General features: G+C 56.3%; 2 protein-coding genes across 2 annotated transcripts; one reads left to right on the top strand and one right to left on the bottom strand.

The window, feature by feature from the left end:
* Nucleotides 1-831: 831 nt before the first annotated feature.
* Nucleotides 832-10444, bottom strand: PSMA5 (proteasome 20S subunit alpha 5). Its single transcript, XM_056511315.1, has 9 exons — nucleotides 10142-10444; nucleotides 9174-9240; nucleotides 7466-7592; nucleotides 6155-6222; nucleotides 5513-5620; nucleotides 5371-5429; nucleotides 4531-4633; nucleotides 3566-3652; nucleotides 832-1106 (listed from the first exon to the last, which is right to left on the bottom strand). Exons 1-9 carry the CDS (start codon nucleotides 10168-10170, stop codon nucleotides 1029-1031), a joined length of 726 nt encoding a protein of 241 aa, XP_056367290.1. The 5' UTR covers nucleotides 10171-10444; the 3' UTR covers nucleotides 832-1028.
* A 284-nt stretch (nucleotides 10445-10728) lies between these two features.
* Nucleotides 10729-16357, top strand: SYPL2 (synaptophysin like 2). Its single transcript, XM_056511309.1, has 6 exons — nucleotides 10729-11160; nucleotides 11785-11856; nucleotides 13173-13291; nucleotides 13811-14012; nucleotides 14095-14286; nucleotides 15976-16357. The coding sequence occupies exons 1-6, from the start codon at nucleotides 11110-11112 to the stop codon at nucleotides 16102-16104; spliced, it is 765 nt and encodes a 254-aa protein (XP_056367284.1). The 5' UTR covers nucleotides 10729-11109; the 3' UTR covers nucleotides 16105-16357.
* The last annotated feature ends 94 nt before the right edge of the window (nucleotides 16358-16451 follow it).

The following is a 16451-nucleotide window of genomic DNA, read 5'->3' as shown; positions in this document are numbered from 1 at the left end:
CTGGAGGGAGATTTGGCTTTGCCAACTGATGAAACACATTTCCTCATTTCCTGCATTATGTTGGGGAAAATGTCCCTATTTCCCAGGATTACCCCTGGCCCAGCTCTATCCAGGTGTTTGCTTCAGGGTGATACTGTAATTTATCCTGAAATTGTAATTTAAAATTGTAATTTATCCTGGTATTTGATTTCCAGTCCTCTGCCCTTCTGAGGGCAGCCCAGATCCAGCCTTAAGGATTAAGGCAGAGCTGGTTTTCCCCACAACCATGCTTTTATAGAAAATACTCTTTTAATCCTAATTTATTCCCTTATTAGACCCATCTTTGATTCCCAGACACTGTTTTGAGGACACAGAGATTTTTGCTGGGGAACAAAAAATTTAAGTGGGATAAGCAGGAATTTTCTGGTGAAAAACAGGGTTAACTGTCAAAACTCAGTGGTACCTGTAGGATTTTAGTGGTGAGGGGCTGTCCTAGCCAATATCCCTGTTTCTGGGCTCTGATTTATCAGTTTTTATAGATTTTTTTCAAGCCCTACCAGAAGGAAACAAACCCCAAGGCTGATTGCAGATTTCTTTGCAGGGAAGGAGACAGAGCTCCAGGAACTTTTTTAGAGATAAAAAACACTGGAGAAGGAGGAAAGAATGCACTGAACAGATTAAAAACTCTCATTTTTTAAAAAGAAGTGTGGGATTTCCCCATGGACAGCACCACGAGAGGGAGACTGGCTGCTGCAGCAGAGCTGGCAGTGCCCTTGGCACAGCTGCTGTCCTGATCCACCCCCAGTTCCAGCTCCAAATCCCTTCCCACCTTCCCCCTGCTGAGGAGCCCAATCAGAGTAACAAAATGATTTATTTCATTCCCTCCTCCAGCAAAGCTCAGTTCTGTCCAGAAAAGGTGAAAAACCTCTGGAGCTGGCAGGAGCAGCAGGTACAGGTGCTGTGGGGAGGGAAGTCCAGGAGCTGGGTGAACTGGACCAGTTCCTTTGGTCAGGGCAGGGGTTTGAGCTTCTGGGGTCTCCCCCTATTTTTCAAATATCCTTGATGACCTCCTCAAGCTCCTCTTTTGTGTACATGTGGAATTTCATCCCAGGCTCCACCGTGGCAAGCTGGAAGAGAAGGAACAAGGGGTTAAGTGTGGCTGAGGAAAGCAGGGAGCAGCTGTTCCTTCTTCTGATCTGCCAGAGCAGCAGGATCATTCCAGCTCCATGGTCCCCTAAAATAGCTGCCTGCTGCACAAATAGCTTTGAATTGACTCAGTCTCCTCAGAGGAGCAGCACAGGGAATTTTAGTGGGAACAGGCAGGCACTGCTCCCACTGGATGGGGGAAAAGCCCTCAAAACCTCCCAGGAGAGAATTCCTGCATCTCCAGAGGATTCTTCTCCCCCAGGAACCAAGGGGATAAATGCTGGCCTGACTGGGAGCTGAGGGGACTCAGGGAAACTGAGGCACAGATCTCCAAGGAAAACAGGGACAACACAGTGTCAGGGCACACAGCCAAAACATTCCAGAGGCAGCACCAAGGATGAGGGATACTTGGATGACAAGCCTGGAAGAGAAACGTGAGCAGAAATATTCACACCTGGCTCAGGGATGGGAGCCCAAAACAGGCACAGCTGTGCCAGTGGAAATGCCAAGGCTCCAGAGAGAGTTGGGATGCCCTGGAATGAGCTGGGGTATCCCATAACAGGCTGGGATGGAGCAGGACAGGGCTGGGATATGGGGCAGGACAGGGCTGGGATGGGATGGGGGGCAGGACAGGGCTGGGATGGGATGGGGGGCAGGACAGGGCTGGGATGCTCCAGAACTCACAGGCTCATGGTTTGACTCTCCAGGAATCAGAGCAATAAACTGAAGGAAAGCTCTGGAGCATCCCAGCAGATCCCAGAGCTCTGCTGAGGTGACTTCTCACAAACCCCCTCCCCATCAGCACAAGGGGAAGGAGCTGATTCAGGGGCAGGAGGTACCACGAGGTGTTTTTCCAAGTGGAAACATCCTGAGAGCTCCTGCCAGCCCAGGTTTCACCCAGAACTCTCAGACAAGGCAGAGACACTTGGAGATGCCACTTTAGGCCCCTCAAATGATGGAGTGGTTTGGGTTGGAAGGGACCTTAAAGCTCATCTGGGCACCAAACCACCTGTGCAGAGACTGGACTGATCCTGGCCCCAACCAAACTCAACAAGACCCAGATTTATGCACCAAATCCAGCTCTAAATGCTGAAAAAACCTTTATGAACACCCAAACCAGCAGAGACACCAATTCCTTTGCTTTTCCACACCTCCTCAAACCTGTCCCTCACCCTAGCACAGCTTCACTCCACCATTCCCTGACAGGCTTCACAGGGAAGTCATTAATCTAAAATGGTGAAATCCTTTCAGGCTCCTGACCTTTGCCATCAATGGATTTAACTCTTCCACAACCACACCTTCCCTCTTCTCTTTGTTCCTAGATGGAAAATGCCACAGCAGCATGGCTGGAGCCAAGAAATGGGAGAGGCACATACTTTTAGGAAGCAAAGAGCTCTTCAGGTGGCAGATTTTCAGCCAGGGGTGACTTGAGTCAATAGAAACCTTTTAATCCTCAGCACATTCCTGCTGTCCTTCCCCCCAGCACCAGCCCACCCCACCCCAGGGCTGTGCCAAGCACAGTTAAGCCCTGTTAAACAGGGACATGACATCAGGATACTGTACACATTCCTTCTGCCTGCACTGTACCAGGAAAAAATGTATGGCTAAGGGCTGGAAGAGCACCTGGGAAGGAGAGTCCAGCTACATGGCATGGTTTTGGGACAGAGGATCCAAGTTTTCATGTGCTCTTGGCCTTCCCCTCCAAAGGAAGTTGGTTAATCCCACCAGGAATGGTCCCCCCACAGCAACATTTAATACAAAAGTGGGGTGAATACCTAGAGGCTGTTTGGGAAAAGGTTTCCCAGCACTCAGAGGGAAGGAATGGGAGGAGGGAGCAGCTCAGGAGCTGGAATGCCACACTTTGGAAAGGTCTGGTGTCCCATAACCCACCCAAAATAGAAGCAAACTCTATCCACCAGCCTGACTTCTCATCTCCCAGTTACCCCACCCAGCCCAGAGGGTTGGTACCTTTCCCTCCCAAAAAGGAGCCAATGGAGCAGGTTTGGGGGGCCCAGCATCCCCAGGTCTGTGGGCACTGCCTGCCCCTGGGGTTCCAAGGCACAGCCATTCCTGGAGGATCCTTGCTGCTCCCACTGTCCAAGGGATTGTTGGCACTGCCCCAGGACTAATATAGCAGCCCAGGAGCTGGGTAATTTTCATTCCTTCTAATATTACAAGCAGCAAGGCAAAGAATGGCTGGATCAGGGGAAGAAGAAGCAGTCTGGGTGGTATGTTGGGTTCTGCTGACTGGAGAAGGTCAAAGAATCCCTTCTGCTCATCACATGAAAACAGACCAGGCTCTGCACCTCTGGAAGAGAAAAGCTTCAACTTTTCCAAAATGTCCCACAGGATGTGATGAAAATGGCAGGAACATCTGCAGCAGCTGGCTCAGGAAGCCCTGAGCTGCTCCAGGGGCAATCCTGACTCCAGGAGGACTCACCTCAATGTTGGTGGCATTTAGTTTCTCCTCCATGACTTGTTTCAGGATGACCAGGGAAGATTTGATGGCTTCCTTTAGTGTCATGGACTGCAAAACAAATGGCTCAAACGTGGATTACATGCTGCAGGCTCAGGACAGGCCCCTCTCCCAAATCCCTTGAGCCAGGCAGCCAAAGGAGCAGCTTATCAAGGGATCTGCAGCATCCCTGGGACACTGCAGCACAGGGACAGTGAAACCCTGCCTTTCTGAGATTTAAAAATGGTTCATTTGGGCACATAAATCTGATGGGATTGGGACAGGAGGGGCTGTTTGTCTTTAACAGTTTCCTCCCAAAAAGCCACATTCCCTCTAGGCAGAAGCCTCTGTGCTGCATTTAATCTGATAAATCCCATGCATCCCTAGTCAGAGGGATGTGCAGCACAGCTGTGCTTCACTAACTTTGCACTTGAAAAAGGGTTGATAGTCCAGGGAGTCCAGAATTTGGGTAATTTGGAGAATTCTGGTGAACAAATGAGTCTTCCCAGCCACCATCACTATTTATGCTTTTCATTAGGGTTTAGTCACTCATCACCTAAAACAGGCAACTCCCTCCTCACGAGGAAAAACTTCCTATTTAATATCAAACATGACCAGAACCTCCAGTAAAAAAGCTGTTCCCTGGTGAGGTGAAGGTGCTGCTGTGAGCTCAGGATGCTTCCAGCTGTATCTACACAGAGCCCAATGCTGACAGCAGCACCCAGAGCTCAGTTTTTATTTATAGAGAACTTAATTATCCCACAGGCAGAGAGCAGATCTACTCACAGAGATCCTCAGCACTGCTGAGTGACCCTGCCCTGAGCAGCTCAGGCACCTCCTCTCCAGCCCAGTGCCAAATCCTCACTGGGGAGGGAGTTAGGGGACCCTGGTAGGTGCTGAAATACCCCAGCCCCACGAGATGTGAGCCCAGCCCCAAGTGCAGCCCTTACCTTGTGGTAAACCTCCTGCAGGGAGCTCTGGGCTCCCTCCGAGGCGGAGCCGATGGCTCTGGCGTCGCACTGCACGAACGTTCCCGAGGGGTCCATGTGGAACCTGGGGGGACAGGGGTGACCACCTGCACCCACCTCACCTGGGGTACCCCAAGGACCCTCCCACCAGCCCCCAGAGCTCCCTGCACGGCTGGAGCTGGGATTCATCCCACTCTGACACTGCCCTCTTTCCTCTTTCCTTTGGAGTTCCCATCTTATCTGAATTTTTTTTAATAAATTCAGCAAGTTTTCCCTGCTGGAAGGCAGACCTGACTGGTCTGGCTCTGCCAAGCCTTTCCCATCTCCAGTGGGGCCATTTGGAGCCATGAGCTCAGGTTACAGCTGCTCCAACACCTCCCCAAGGAATGTCACATGGATTATGTTACTGGTGGCACTGCTGGTCCTTTAGGGAAAGGTAAGAATACACTCAAGACAAGGAGAGCTTTAATGCTTCCCTCCTCCCCAGGAAACCACATTTTTAATTTAAAAAAGCAAGGCTTTAGGGAAGATATGATGTTTTTTTTCCAATGCCAAACAGGCAGATGGGGCAGTGGAAAGGGTTTAACAGGATTAACAAACACATCAGGGACATAATGGGATAAACCCCGAGGGTTTGGCTTAAGGAAAATCCCAGAATCAAGTCATTAAAACAGGATGGGAATTTGGCAGTGGAGGTTTGGTATTTTCCCTGGATTAGGAGAGAGGAATTTTGCAGTGGAGGTTTGGTCTTTTCCCTGGATTAGGAGAGGGGAATTTGGCAGTGGTTTGGTCTTTTCCCTGGATTAGGAGAGCAGAACTCACAGCTGGGGCCCCTTCTCATCCACTCCTCCGAAGAGCAGAGCGACGCCGAACGGGCGGGACTGTGGGAGAAAGGAGGGGATGGCTCAGACAAGGGCAAGGAAAGGGGGGTTCCCCAGCACCCCCCAATCCCCCCAGGTCCCACCATGGCTCCTGGATCAGCATCTTCCTCCCCAAACTGCAGGGCCAGGTTAGACACAGCCTGTGTCACACTCTCCACTGTCATCGTCTCGTTGTAGGTGAACCAGTGATTCTGCAGGAAAATCCAAATCAAGATTCCCATTATCCCCATGTTCCCAAAACTCCCCTGGTGAGACCCTGTGTGGACACAAGGATAACTTCCCTATGAAACTCAGGGCACAGCCAGGTCTCTCATAGAAGCATCAGGATAGCAGAATGTACAAAAATCCACAGAAAATTTTGGGATACCAATAGGGAAATGCAAGGCTGAAGGGCTTTATCCCAATATCTTCTTTGGAAATAATGTGTTATCCAGCTCTCCAGAGGATGCAAAAGTGCTGATTTGCAGGAGAAAACCCCAGGAAAATATTTTGCTGCACCACAGATTTGTACCTGGGACCCCAAAGCATCTGAAGCACCCAGGAAATTTAAGAGGATAAAAAGAAAACCAAAATATCCAGTATATTCCCAGAACAGTCAGACAGCCCCTGAGCTCCCAGCAAGCCTCCAACCTCCCACCAGCTTCTCTGATGGAATGATCTTCCCTTTCCCAGGACTTTGCAGGAGTTTGTGCTGCTAATTTAAGAACAGAGATGTCAGATCTTACCTGAGTCTCCACTCTGGCCTTGTCAATTAAAGTCTTTGCATCAGCTATTAGGCCACTCATGGCACACCCTGGAAGGGAAAGGGCAAGCAGGAGTCATTCCACCCTTAATTTGGGATGTGTTTTACCCCAGACTGCCCAAAGCACAAGGGGCTGAAGAGAGAAGCTGGTCCCTGAGTGGGAAGGTGGGGAAGAGATTTGTCCCACTGTGCTGGGCACTGGCAAAGCCACACCTGGAATCCTGGGAATAGTTTTGGGTTTCTCACAAGGACATGGAGGGGCTGGAGCATGTCCAGGGAAGGGTCTGGAGCACCAGGAGCAGCTGAGGGAGCTGGGAAAGGGGCTCAGCCTGGAGAAAAGGAGGCTCAGGGGAGACCCTGTGGCTCTGCACAACTCCCTGACAGGAAGGGACAGCTGGGGGGGTCAGGCTCTGCTCCCAGGGACAGGACAAGAGGAAACAGCCTCAAGCTGTGCCAGGGGAGCTTCAGGTCAGGTATTAGATAATTTTTTTCTCATGGAAAGTGTGGTCAGGCACTAGCACAGGCTGCCCCTGTGAACAGTGTGGATTCCCCATGTCTGGAAGGGTTCAAGAAGTGTGGATGTGGCACTTTGGGAATGGATTAAGATGCCTTGGTATGGCTGGACTGGATCTTAGAGGGCTTTGCCAGCCTCAAGGATTCTGTGGGACTGGAACAGATTTGCTCCATAACAACCTGCAGGGAAGGGGCCCTGGCTGCCCCACAGCCAGCAGCTGCAGCAGATTCCACTCTGGGAAGAAGGGGCTGCATCACAAGCTCCTGGGAGGAGGAAATTGGGCTCTTGGAACTCTTCCCATGCCCATGGAGCAGGAACATGGGAATTTTGGAGGTTTCCTGCTTTTCAGGGTGATATATTTGGTCATGAACCCATTGTGGGCCACTGAGGGTGTGGGTGGCTCCAGGTTGGCATCAGTGATCCTGGAGAAACTGGCCCCAGTCAAGCCCACCATAATTCCCTGTCCTGCCAGAGCTAAATTTGGGATGAGCTTTCATGAGGGAGGTCACTGATGCAGGGGGCAGTGCTTCAGCTGCCTCTTTCTGCTTCCTGGAGCTATGTTCTGCTTGCTTGGAGCCTGGAAAACCAGAGCCCAGGAGCTGGTGTGCACTGGGAGGGATGAGCATCCCTGCTCCAGGCAGAACTGCCTGCAGGGAGGGCTCATCCCAAAACACAACTTCCCAAACCATATCATAAATATCTAAATATAATATCATATTCTCTTATCATAAATAATTCAAGTTTTAGAGGTGCCCCCAGGGCTGAATCCCTCCTCCTTACCAATGTGGGAGTCAATCTCCACAATCTTCTCAATGCTGCTGGGCTCCATGAGGGGAGATGTGATCCTCTTCTCCACAGCCAGGCAAACTCCCTCTGAGGTCTGGATCCCAATGGCTGTGGAGCCCAGCTGCAAAACACCAGCACAGGCTCCAGCTCACACAAACACCAGTGCTAATTCTGACTCACTGGCAGGTGTTGGTTTGGATTCAATTGTGTCACCCACACACAAACCCTCTGTGGCTTTGCACTGTGGATTTTAAAGCTTATTTCCTGAAATAGGAAATGGGAAAGGTGAAATCCATGTGATTCCCATGAGAACCCAGTGGGGTTGTTGCACATCCCTCATATTTCAAGCAGTTTGTAGAGCCTGGTGAGTGTAAAAGGCCCTGGGAATTCTCCTCTGCCAGAGGGAAAACAAGGAGTTTGAAGGGTGGGAGAATTTCCCACATCAGTGCAAATCCCCAGAGCTGCAGCTCTGCCTTGGGCACTTGGCTGTCCACAAGTTCCTGTTGTCCCCAGAGTCCCAAGCAGTAAGTTCCACCCCAGAACTGCAGGACACCTCAGTGTCACCAGGGCCACAAGCACAGGGACAGATCTTAGAGGCTCCTTGCAGCCCTTGCCTGATCCTGCTGTGATCCCACCTTGATCCCATCAGGCCCTGCCTGAATCCCACAAATCCCTGCCTTTGTTCCTACCTTGCTCACACCAAGCTGCACTGATCCCACTTCCATCCCACCATGACCTCACCAACGCTTTTCTGGATCTTATCAGCCCCTAATCTGGACCCCAGCAGCCCTTACCTCAATCCTATTTAATCCCACCAACCCCCACATTGGTCCTGTCTTAATCCCACCAACAATTACCTTCATCCCACTTTGATCCCCCCTGCTCTCAGCACTTGCAGCTTTTCCACACCACGGAATTTCCTGGCAGAACTGTCTCAGCTGCAGTGTGGAATGCTCACTCCCAACACCCACTTCAACACACAGGGTTTAATTTTAACCCCAAGATTCCCTGGAAAGCTGCACCTGCAGACACAGGTATGGCAGGAGATCTCCCTGCTCCAGATCTATTTTAACTTATCAAGTCAGCATGGTGACCAACACCCCCTGGGAGCTTTAATTCCCAAGGCCTTGATAATTTTATTATTTTTTTCTGTTACATTATTACTTTATTTCTCCTTTTAGTGCTCCAAGGACCTAAAGCAACACAGGGAACAATAAAAACCAATACAAACACCTCAGAGCTTTCTCCCTTCATCACTTGACCTGTTTCTTCCAAATTCAAACTTATTACAAATCAACACCCACATTCTATCAACATAATAAAAATATAATAATATAATAAAGGAGTATTTATCAATTAAGGACATGTAATCCCCAAAGGCCATTTGGCCCTGAAAAGGTGGGTTTGCCCATAACAACTTTCACCTTCGCATTTAAAACCACCCAAGAAGTGTTTTAGGTTTGATTTGGGGATAAACAGCATTTTGGTTGGGGATAAATCACTTGGTAGGACAGGGCAGGGAACATTCTGCTGAACTCTGGGGAAAGTTGATGGGTTTTGGTTCTGAATGACCCATAAAAGAGCAGAGCTGTGTGATGTTTGGCTGGAGGAAATACACACAGCCTGGATTAGTCCTGAACAATCCATAGCTGGGGTTTGAAGGAGCCCCAGATGTCACAGTTTAGAAACTTTTTAAAAGTACCTTTATGGCCTCGATGGCATATTCCACCTGGAAGAGCCTCCCCTCTGGAGAGAACGTGTTCACACCCCTGCAAGGACAACACAGACAGAGTGAGAAGGGCAGGAAAGCAAAGGAATGCAAGTCCTTGCTCTGGGGTGAAGCTGGGGCAGCACAGGACAGCCCCAGGGTCTGGATTCAGGATGCTCATGGATGGGAACACAAGGAATGGCAGGTCAGGGCTGGATGTCCCAGCACACTGTGGGTGCTGGAAGCCTTCAGAATCCAAAGGGCCCCCCAGGAGCCACAAAAATCTTGTTTTACCATGGAATCATGGAATCCTTGGGGTTGGAAAAGTCCTTTGAGAACATGGAGTCCAATCTTTCCCCCAGCACTGCCAAGGCCACCACTAACCCCTGTCCCCAAGTGCCACCTCCACGTGTTTTTGGGGCCCTTCCTGGGATGAAGATACCACCACAGCCTTAGGCAGCCAGATCAGAACTGGACAGCCCTTTCCACAAAAAAAATTCCCAATATACAAACTAAACATCTCTGGCCCAACTTGAGGCTGTTCCCTGGAGCAGAGCCCGACCTGTCCCCTCCTGTCAGGGAGTTGTGTAAACCACAAGATCCCCCTGAGCCTCCTTTTCTCCGGGCTGAGCCCCTTCCCCAGCTCCCTCAGCCGCTCCTGGTGCTCCAGGCCCAACCTGCCGCAGCTCCATCGCTCCCCACCGGACACGCTCCTTCCCGGGATACTCCATCCCACCCATCCCATCCCCACACACCAACCAAGGGCTCAGGAGCTCCCCCCGCCCTCAGCTCCGTCCCATCCTGGCAGCCCCGGGCCCGTGGCAGAGCCCAGTAACGCTGCGGGCTCCCGGCAGCTCCCGGTGCGATCCCAGCGCGGGCGGCGCCGGTTGGGCCGCCCTGGACGGGTCGGGCCGCGCCGGGCGCAGGCCCGTGACTCAGCCGCGGGCGCGGGCGGCACTCACCGGTCGTACTCGGAGCGCGTGAGGAACATGGCGACGGCGGGGCCGCGAGGTTCCGGGGGATCCCGGGGACTCCGGAGGTGCCGGGGGGGATCGGGGCTTCCAGGGGCACCGGGAGCGCCGCGGCCTCACCGGGGGCTGCAACGCCGCTTCCGGCCCCGAGTAGCGCTTCCGCCCGCGCCGCCCGCGCACTGGGCAGCGGCCCTGCGGCCTGACCAATGCGAGAGCGGGGAGGGCGGGATCAGCGCACCGGAGAGGGGCGGGACTGGCGGGAGGGGGAATGGGCGGGGCCAACGCGCGGGGCGTGAGGGATCGTGGGGGCGTGGCCATAGCGCGGGGGATTGGGGCAGGGGCGTGGTCTGAGCGGCGGGGGCGGTGCTCTGGGGGCGTGGTCATTGAGGGGGCGGGGCCGGGAGGGATTCCCGGGAACGGGGTACCGGGAACGGGGTACCGGGAACGGGGTACCGGGAAGGGGGGATCGGGCAGGCGATACCAGGATGGGATACCGAGAAGGGAGCACCGGGAAGAAGCTACGGGCGGCGGTGTTGGGAAGGGGCTCTAGGACAGGCTGCAGGGAAGGGAATACCGGGAGGGGATACCGGCAGCGGGTGTAAGTGCCATACCGGCACCCCAACGCCCAGTACACGGTGCGACGCCGTCAGCCTCCTTGCCGGCCCCGTTAGCCGCCCCCGGCGGGGTTCCCGCCTCGCTCCAGCGCTCCCGGGGGACCGGAGAGGCCGCGGGACGGACGGACCCCCCCGGGGGGCGCTGCGCACCCCGCGCTGGCCGGAGGGCCGGGGGCGGGCCGGGCCGAGGGGCTGTCCCGGGGGAACCGGGGCCGGCCCAGGGGCGCTGCCGGGGGCGGGGCGGTGCTGCCTGCCCCGGGGGCCGTGGGGTGCCCGGTGGCGGCTCCGCCAGCGGAGCCGTCCCAGCGGGCGGCGGAGGCAGCACCGACCGCCCCCGGCCCGGCCATGTCGGAGCCCGGCGCCTCCGCGGCCGGTGATAAAGCGCCCCGGCTCCAGGTAGGGCTCCGGTGCGTCCCCCCTCCCGGTGACCGCGGCACGCTCCCGGTGCAGCCCCTTGGTGTCCCGGCACTGTTGCCCGAGGAGACCCTCGGTGTCCCCCCGGCGTCCCGGTGCCGATCCCCCGATGGACGAGCCCATCGTGTTCCAGTGCCGACCTCCGGAGAAGCCCACGGTGTCCCATTGCAGCGCCCGGTGCGACCTCCGGTGCAGCCTCCGCTGTTCTGGTGCCGTGGCCGATGCCGTTCCCCGGTCCCCCAGGGCAGCCCCTGCCCGTGGCCATCCCATTGCAGTACCCCCGTTTCTCCGCGGCATCCCCCCGGTCCCCCGGTGCGGCCCCCCTGGTTCCCCGGGGCAGTCCCCCCCGTTTCCCGGGGCACTCCCCAGTTTCCCGGGGCAGACCCCTCTCCATCGAGGTAACCCCGAGCCCGGAGCAGCCCCTTTGCAGCCCCCTGATCCCCTTTGCAGCCCCCAGCTCGGAGCAATCCCGTTGTGGCAAGCCGGGGTAGCTCACGGTGCAGCCCCCCCGTGCCCCGGGTAGCCCCCCTGGTTGCCCGGAGCGGACCCCGGGGAAGTGCCGGCGCCGTCCTGGTGCTCCCTGGCTCCCGCCCCTCTCTCCTGCAGGACCGTGTCCTTCGTGGGCTGCGCTGGGGCCGCCTCCAGGAGCCCCTGGGCTTTATCAAGGTGCTGGAATGGGTGAGTGCCCCCCCCCGGTGTGTCCCCCCCTATCCCGGGCCTGATCCCGGACCCCCGTCCCAGCCCCTTCCCCCGCACTGCCGGGTGCTGCTCTCCTGGTCCCCCCAGATTTGGGGTGTTCCACTGCTTTCCTGAAGCCACCCCAGAATGAAGGAATCCCACAGCTCCTCCTGCCCCTCCGGAGCTTCCTGCACCCCATCAGCAGTCGGAGTGGAGATCTCGTTTTGGGGTGAGGGGGAGGAGGGGAGCAGGGCCACATGGACGTCTGGGTTCAGCCACGAGCCCCTCCCGGCCCTCCCCGGTGACCTTGAGCAGGTGGCTCTGCCCAGCCGTGCCAAAGGGGACAGTGACATCGGGGTGTCAGGTCCCCACCGTTCCCACAGGCTCGGGGGGCACTGGGTGGGTGGGTGGGGAGAGGGACTGAGGGTCAGTGAGCCCCAGGAAGGGGGATCCTGGGGACAGGGGGGCAGCCAAGCGCCCGCGGCTCTGTCCTGTCCTGGCCGTGCCATGAATGGCTCCCTGTGAGATTGGGTTTCAGGGTGGCATTTCTGCAGCTCAGCCCTGCCAGGGCTGGGGGGCTCCCGGGGGAAACTGAGGTACAGGGAGGACTCGGCCCTCTTTGGGCATCTCCCACCAGGAGGAGCCAGATTGAGGGGCTTTCCCCCAATCCTACACCTCTTTGGTTTGCATAAACCCACCCTCAGAGGCTCTGGGCTTCCCCTGCCATTGAGGCCACCATATGGGATCAGACTCCACTTGCAAAGACAGCCCTGAAACAAAAGCGAGGAGAAAATCCCTGGAGGTTCCACCAGTGCCACACACGGGGCTGCCCATCCCTGCAGCGTCAGGCCTGGCAGCTCAGACTCCCCATTTCACCCGGGGAGCTGGGAGCTGAGCCAGCAGGAGTTGTGGGAAAACACTTTGAGAATGGTGTTTTCCCGGAACCCTCACCCAAGAGATGAGGACAGTGTGACTCCAACGGCAAGGGAGGGCAGGGCTGGCTCCTGGGGAGGGGACTGCTCTGGGGCTCCTACCATGGGGATGCTCCCAGCTGCCTGGAAACCCACTCTGGCACTCAGTACCCTGCCCAAAATTAAGGGGGCAGTTGGGGTGGGTTTGGCTTTGAAATATGACCCCCCCATCCTCAAATCTCAATGCCAGTAGAATCACAATGTTGGAGGGAGGTACCTGCGCCAACAGCTGGGGGGTGGCAGCTTCCCCATCACTCAGTGCCAGGGAATACAACCTGCCCCCCAAGGATGAAAGGGGTGCCCCCAAGCCCTCAACCCCCCCAGACCCATTGTCCTCTCCTGTAGCTCTTTGCCATCTTCGCCTTCGGCTCCTGCGGCTCCTTCAGCGGCGAGACCGGAGCCACAGTGAAATGTGGCAGCGAAGGGATGACAGCCATCAACATCCAGTTCGGGTACCCCTTCAGGTGAGGGGGTGCTGAGCCCGGACAAGCTGGGGGGTGCTGGGCTGGGGTTACACTCCCTTCCTGCTGGCAGGGACCACAGCCTGGTCTCTGAGGTGCCGTGCTCAGCTGGGGACCATCCACTCCCTGACACTATGGGACATCCCCTGGCATTCCTGACACCATCCACGGGGATTCTTGTTAATTATGGAAGACCTGGCTGGGGAAGGAGGGGAATTCTCAGTGCTCAGGGAAGACCACGGGAATCCTGATTTATCTGGAAAGGCAATGATGCAGCTGGGCCAGATGAGAGTCACAGTTCTAGCCCTTTTCCCCTGCCACCAGCTCCAAGCCAGGGCACTAGAGCCTGGAGAAGAATGCAGGTTATGGCAGTGACTCTGTGCCGTCCACCCCAGCCTGGTTATTCTAGCCATCCCTGTCATCATCTCAATTCCCAGGGGATCTACCCAGCATGATTTTACCACCTACCCCCACCATCCCCTCCATTCCCAGCCCCCTGACACCCCCCTCCCTCTCTCCCAGGTTATACCAGGTTCCCTTTGGGATGCCGAAATGTGAGGATGAATCAGAAGCCCGCACCCTGTACCTCGTTGGTGATTTCTCCGCTCCCGCCGAGTTTTTCGTGACCCTGGGGGTCTTCTCCTTCCTCTACTCCATGGCTGCTCTGGTGCTCTACCTCCGCTTCCATTCCCTGTACACCGAAAACACCAAGCTGCCCTTCACAGTAAGGCAGGCTCATCCCTCGGGACACGTGAGTGCAGCGCCATGCCAGGATGGCAGCTGAGCCCCGTCTCTCATCCCGGCAGGATTTCTGCGTCACCGTCTGCTTTGCCTTCTTCTGGCTGGTGGCGGCGGCGGCGTGGGGCAAGGGGCTGAGCGACGTGAAGGCAGCCACGCGCCCCTCCACCCTCATCGCCGCCATGCCCGTCTGCCAGGGCGAGGACGTGGTCTGCAAAGCCGGCACCACGCCGGCCATGGGGCTGGCCAACATCTCGGTGGTGAGGGCAGCATGGGCACACGCGTGGGCACACGCGTGGGGACACACATGGGCACACACACATGGGCACACACACATGGGCACACACACATGGGCACACACATGGGGACACACATGGGCACACATGGGCACACACACACATGGGCACACACACACATGGGCACACACATGGGCACACCTGGGCACACACATGGGGACACACACGGGGACATACATGGGCACACACATGGGGACACACACATGGGGACACACACATGGGGACACATGGGCACACATATGGGCACACACACATGGGCACACACACATGGGGACACATGGGAACACATATGGGCACACACACATGGGCACACACACACATGGGCACACATGGGGACACACATGGGCACACACACATGGGCACATACAGGCACACACATGGAGACACACATGGGCACACACGTGGGCACACCCATGGGCACACACACACATGGAAACACACATAGGGACACACATGGGCACACACACAGGCATACACACATGGGGACACGCATGGGCATACACATGGGCACACACATGGGCACACACACATGGACACACACATGGACACACACACATGGGCACACACACGGGCACACACACATGGGCATACACACATGGGCACACATGGCCAAAAACGTGCCATGTTTTGATTGGGAGCACAGTTTAGTGGTTTCAAGCAGAGCTGAGCAGCACATGTGCACACACATGCAACCCACAGGCTGCAAAGCTGTGCCTGTGAAAGCACAGCAGTGCACACACGTGTTCACAGGACAGACAGCACACGTGGATGTGTGAGCACACCAGGCATGCACACTTACAGGTGCACACAGATGTACACTCACACACCCATGTCCTTATGTGTGCACACGTGTGCCAGATTCCTGAGCTCAGCCAGGAGAGGGCAGTGGGAATGTGGACACACAGATGAAAATATGGGCACACTCATGAAAATGTGGGTGAACACATTCCACAGCCATCCTGCCCCCCACAGCCATCAGGGACTCCCAGGATGGGGTGGTGGTGGTGGTGCAGTCCCTGGTGTTGGTGTTTGGGATGTGTGGGGTGCACGATGTACATGGGGGCATAGGGCATGTGTGGTGCATGGGTCATATGGGGTGAAATGGGGTGAAATGGGGTGCATGAGGTGCTTTTGGCATGTGGGTTGCATGGTGTACAGGAGGTGCATGAGGCACATGTGGCATACAGGGCCCAGGGAGTGCACAGGTTGCATGGCACATGGGGTGCATAAGGTGCCTGGGGTGCAGATGAAGCGTATGGGGAGTATGGGGTGCGTGGGGGCACAGAATGTGAGTTACAGATGGAATGGATAACATGGGGCCCATGGGGTGCCTGGAGCACAGTGGGGTGCATGGGATGTACAGGAATTATGGCATGTATGTGGTGTATGGGGTATATGAGGTGCATAGGGCACACATGATGTACAGGGTACATGGGGTTTAGGGAATGTATGTGGTGTATAGGGTATATGAGGTGCATAGGGCACATACGATGTACAGGGTACATGGGGTGTAGGGAATGTATGGGGTGCTTGGAGCTCATGGGGTGCACAGGGTATGTGTGGGGTGCTGATGCTGTGCCCCCCCAAGAGTGCCCTGTGAGACCCTCTCCCTTTTTCTCTGTCCTCTCCCCTCTCCCCTTTCATCTCCTGCAGCTCTTCGGGTTCCTCAACTTCCTGCTGTGGGCCGGGAACTGCTGGTTCGTGCTGCGGGAGACGCCGTGGCTGCGGCCGCCCGAGCCCCGCGACAGCGCGGCCGAGCAGGGCGCCATCGACAAGCAGTAGCCCCCATCGACGAGCAGTAGCCCCCCGGGGCCCGAGCCAGCCCGGGGAGCCCGCCCGGCCCCCGGGACCTCGCGCCGGCCGCCAGCCCGGGGACGGGGTGTCGCTGTCCCCGGGCTTGGAGCCGCCGGGGGTTCGGATGCTGAAGGGGGACGCGGAACCCCGGGGGTCCCGTTTGGTGTCGGGGGCTCTTTGTGTCACCCCGCGGGGTCCGTGTCTGTATGGGGCGCATAAAGTCCTGGGTACCAGCTCTGGATTGGGGCTCCCGGTGTCTGCCTCGCTGCGGAGGCGCGAACGGCCCTGCCTGAGGGCAGCCAGGTCCATACAGGGATAAACCGGTCCCTGCCTCT

The sequence above is a fragment of the Oenanthe melanoleuca genome, chromosome 26 (assembly GCF_029582105.1).
Source record: "Oenanthe melanoleuca isolate GR-GAL-2019-014 chromosome 26, OMel1.0, whole genome shotgun sequence".
NCBI lineage: Eukaryota > Metazoa > Chordata > Aves > Passeriformes > Muscicapidae > Oenanthe > Oenanthe melanoleuca.
This window is presented reverse-complemented; position numbering and strand designations above follow the sequence as displayed.

Excerpts from the sequence above, each read along its gene's own strand:
- PSMA5 (XM_056511315.1), bottom strand. The coding sequence starts at position 10,170 with ATGTTCCTCACGCGCTCCGAGTACGACCG. Across the intron at positions 7,593-9,173 it reads ATGCCATCGAGGCCATAAAG|CTGGGCTCCACAGCCATTGG; the intron begins GTACTTTTAAAA and ends GGTGTTTTGCAG. Across the intron at positions 6,223-7,465 it reads GGAGATTGACTCCCACATTG|GGTGTGCCATGAGTGGCCTA; the intron begins GTAAGGAGGAGG and ends TTTCCCTTCCAG.
- SYPL2 (XM_056511309.1), top strand. The coding sequence starts at position 11,110 with ATGTCGGAGCCCGGCGCCTCCGCGGCCGGTGATAAAGCGCCCCGGCTC. Across the intron at positions 11,161-11,784 it reads ATAAAGCGCCCCGGCTCCAG|GACCGTGTCCTTCGTGGGCT; the intron begins GTAGGGCTCCGG and ends TCTCTCCTGCAG. Across the intron at positions 14,013-14,094 it reads ACACCAAGCTGCCCTTCACA|GATTTCTGCGTCACCGTCTG; the intron begins GTAAGGCAGGCT and ends TCATCCCGGCAG.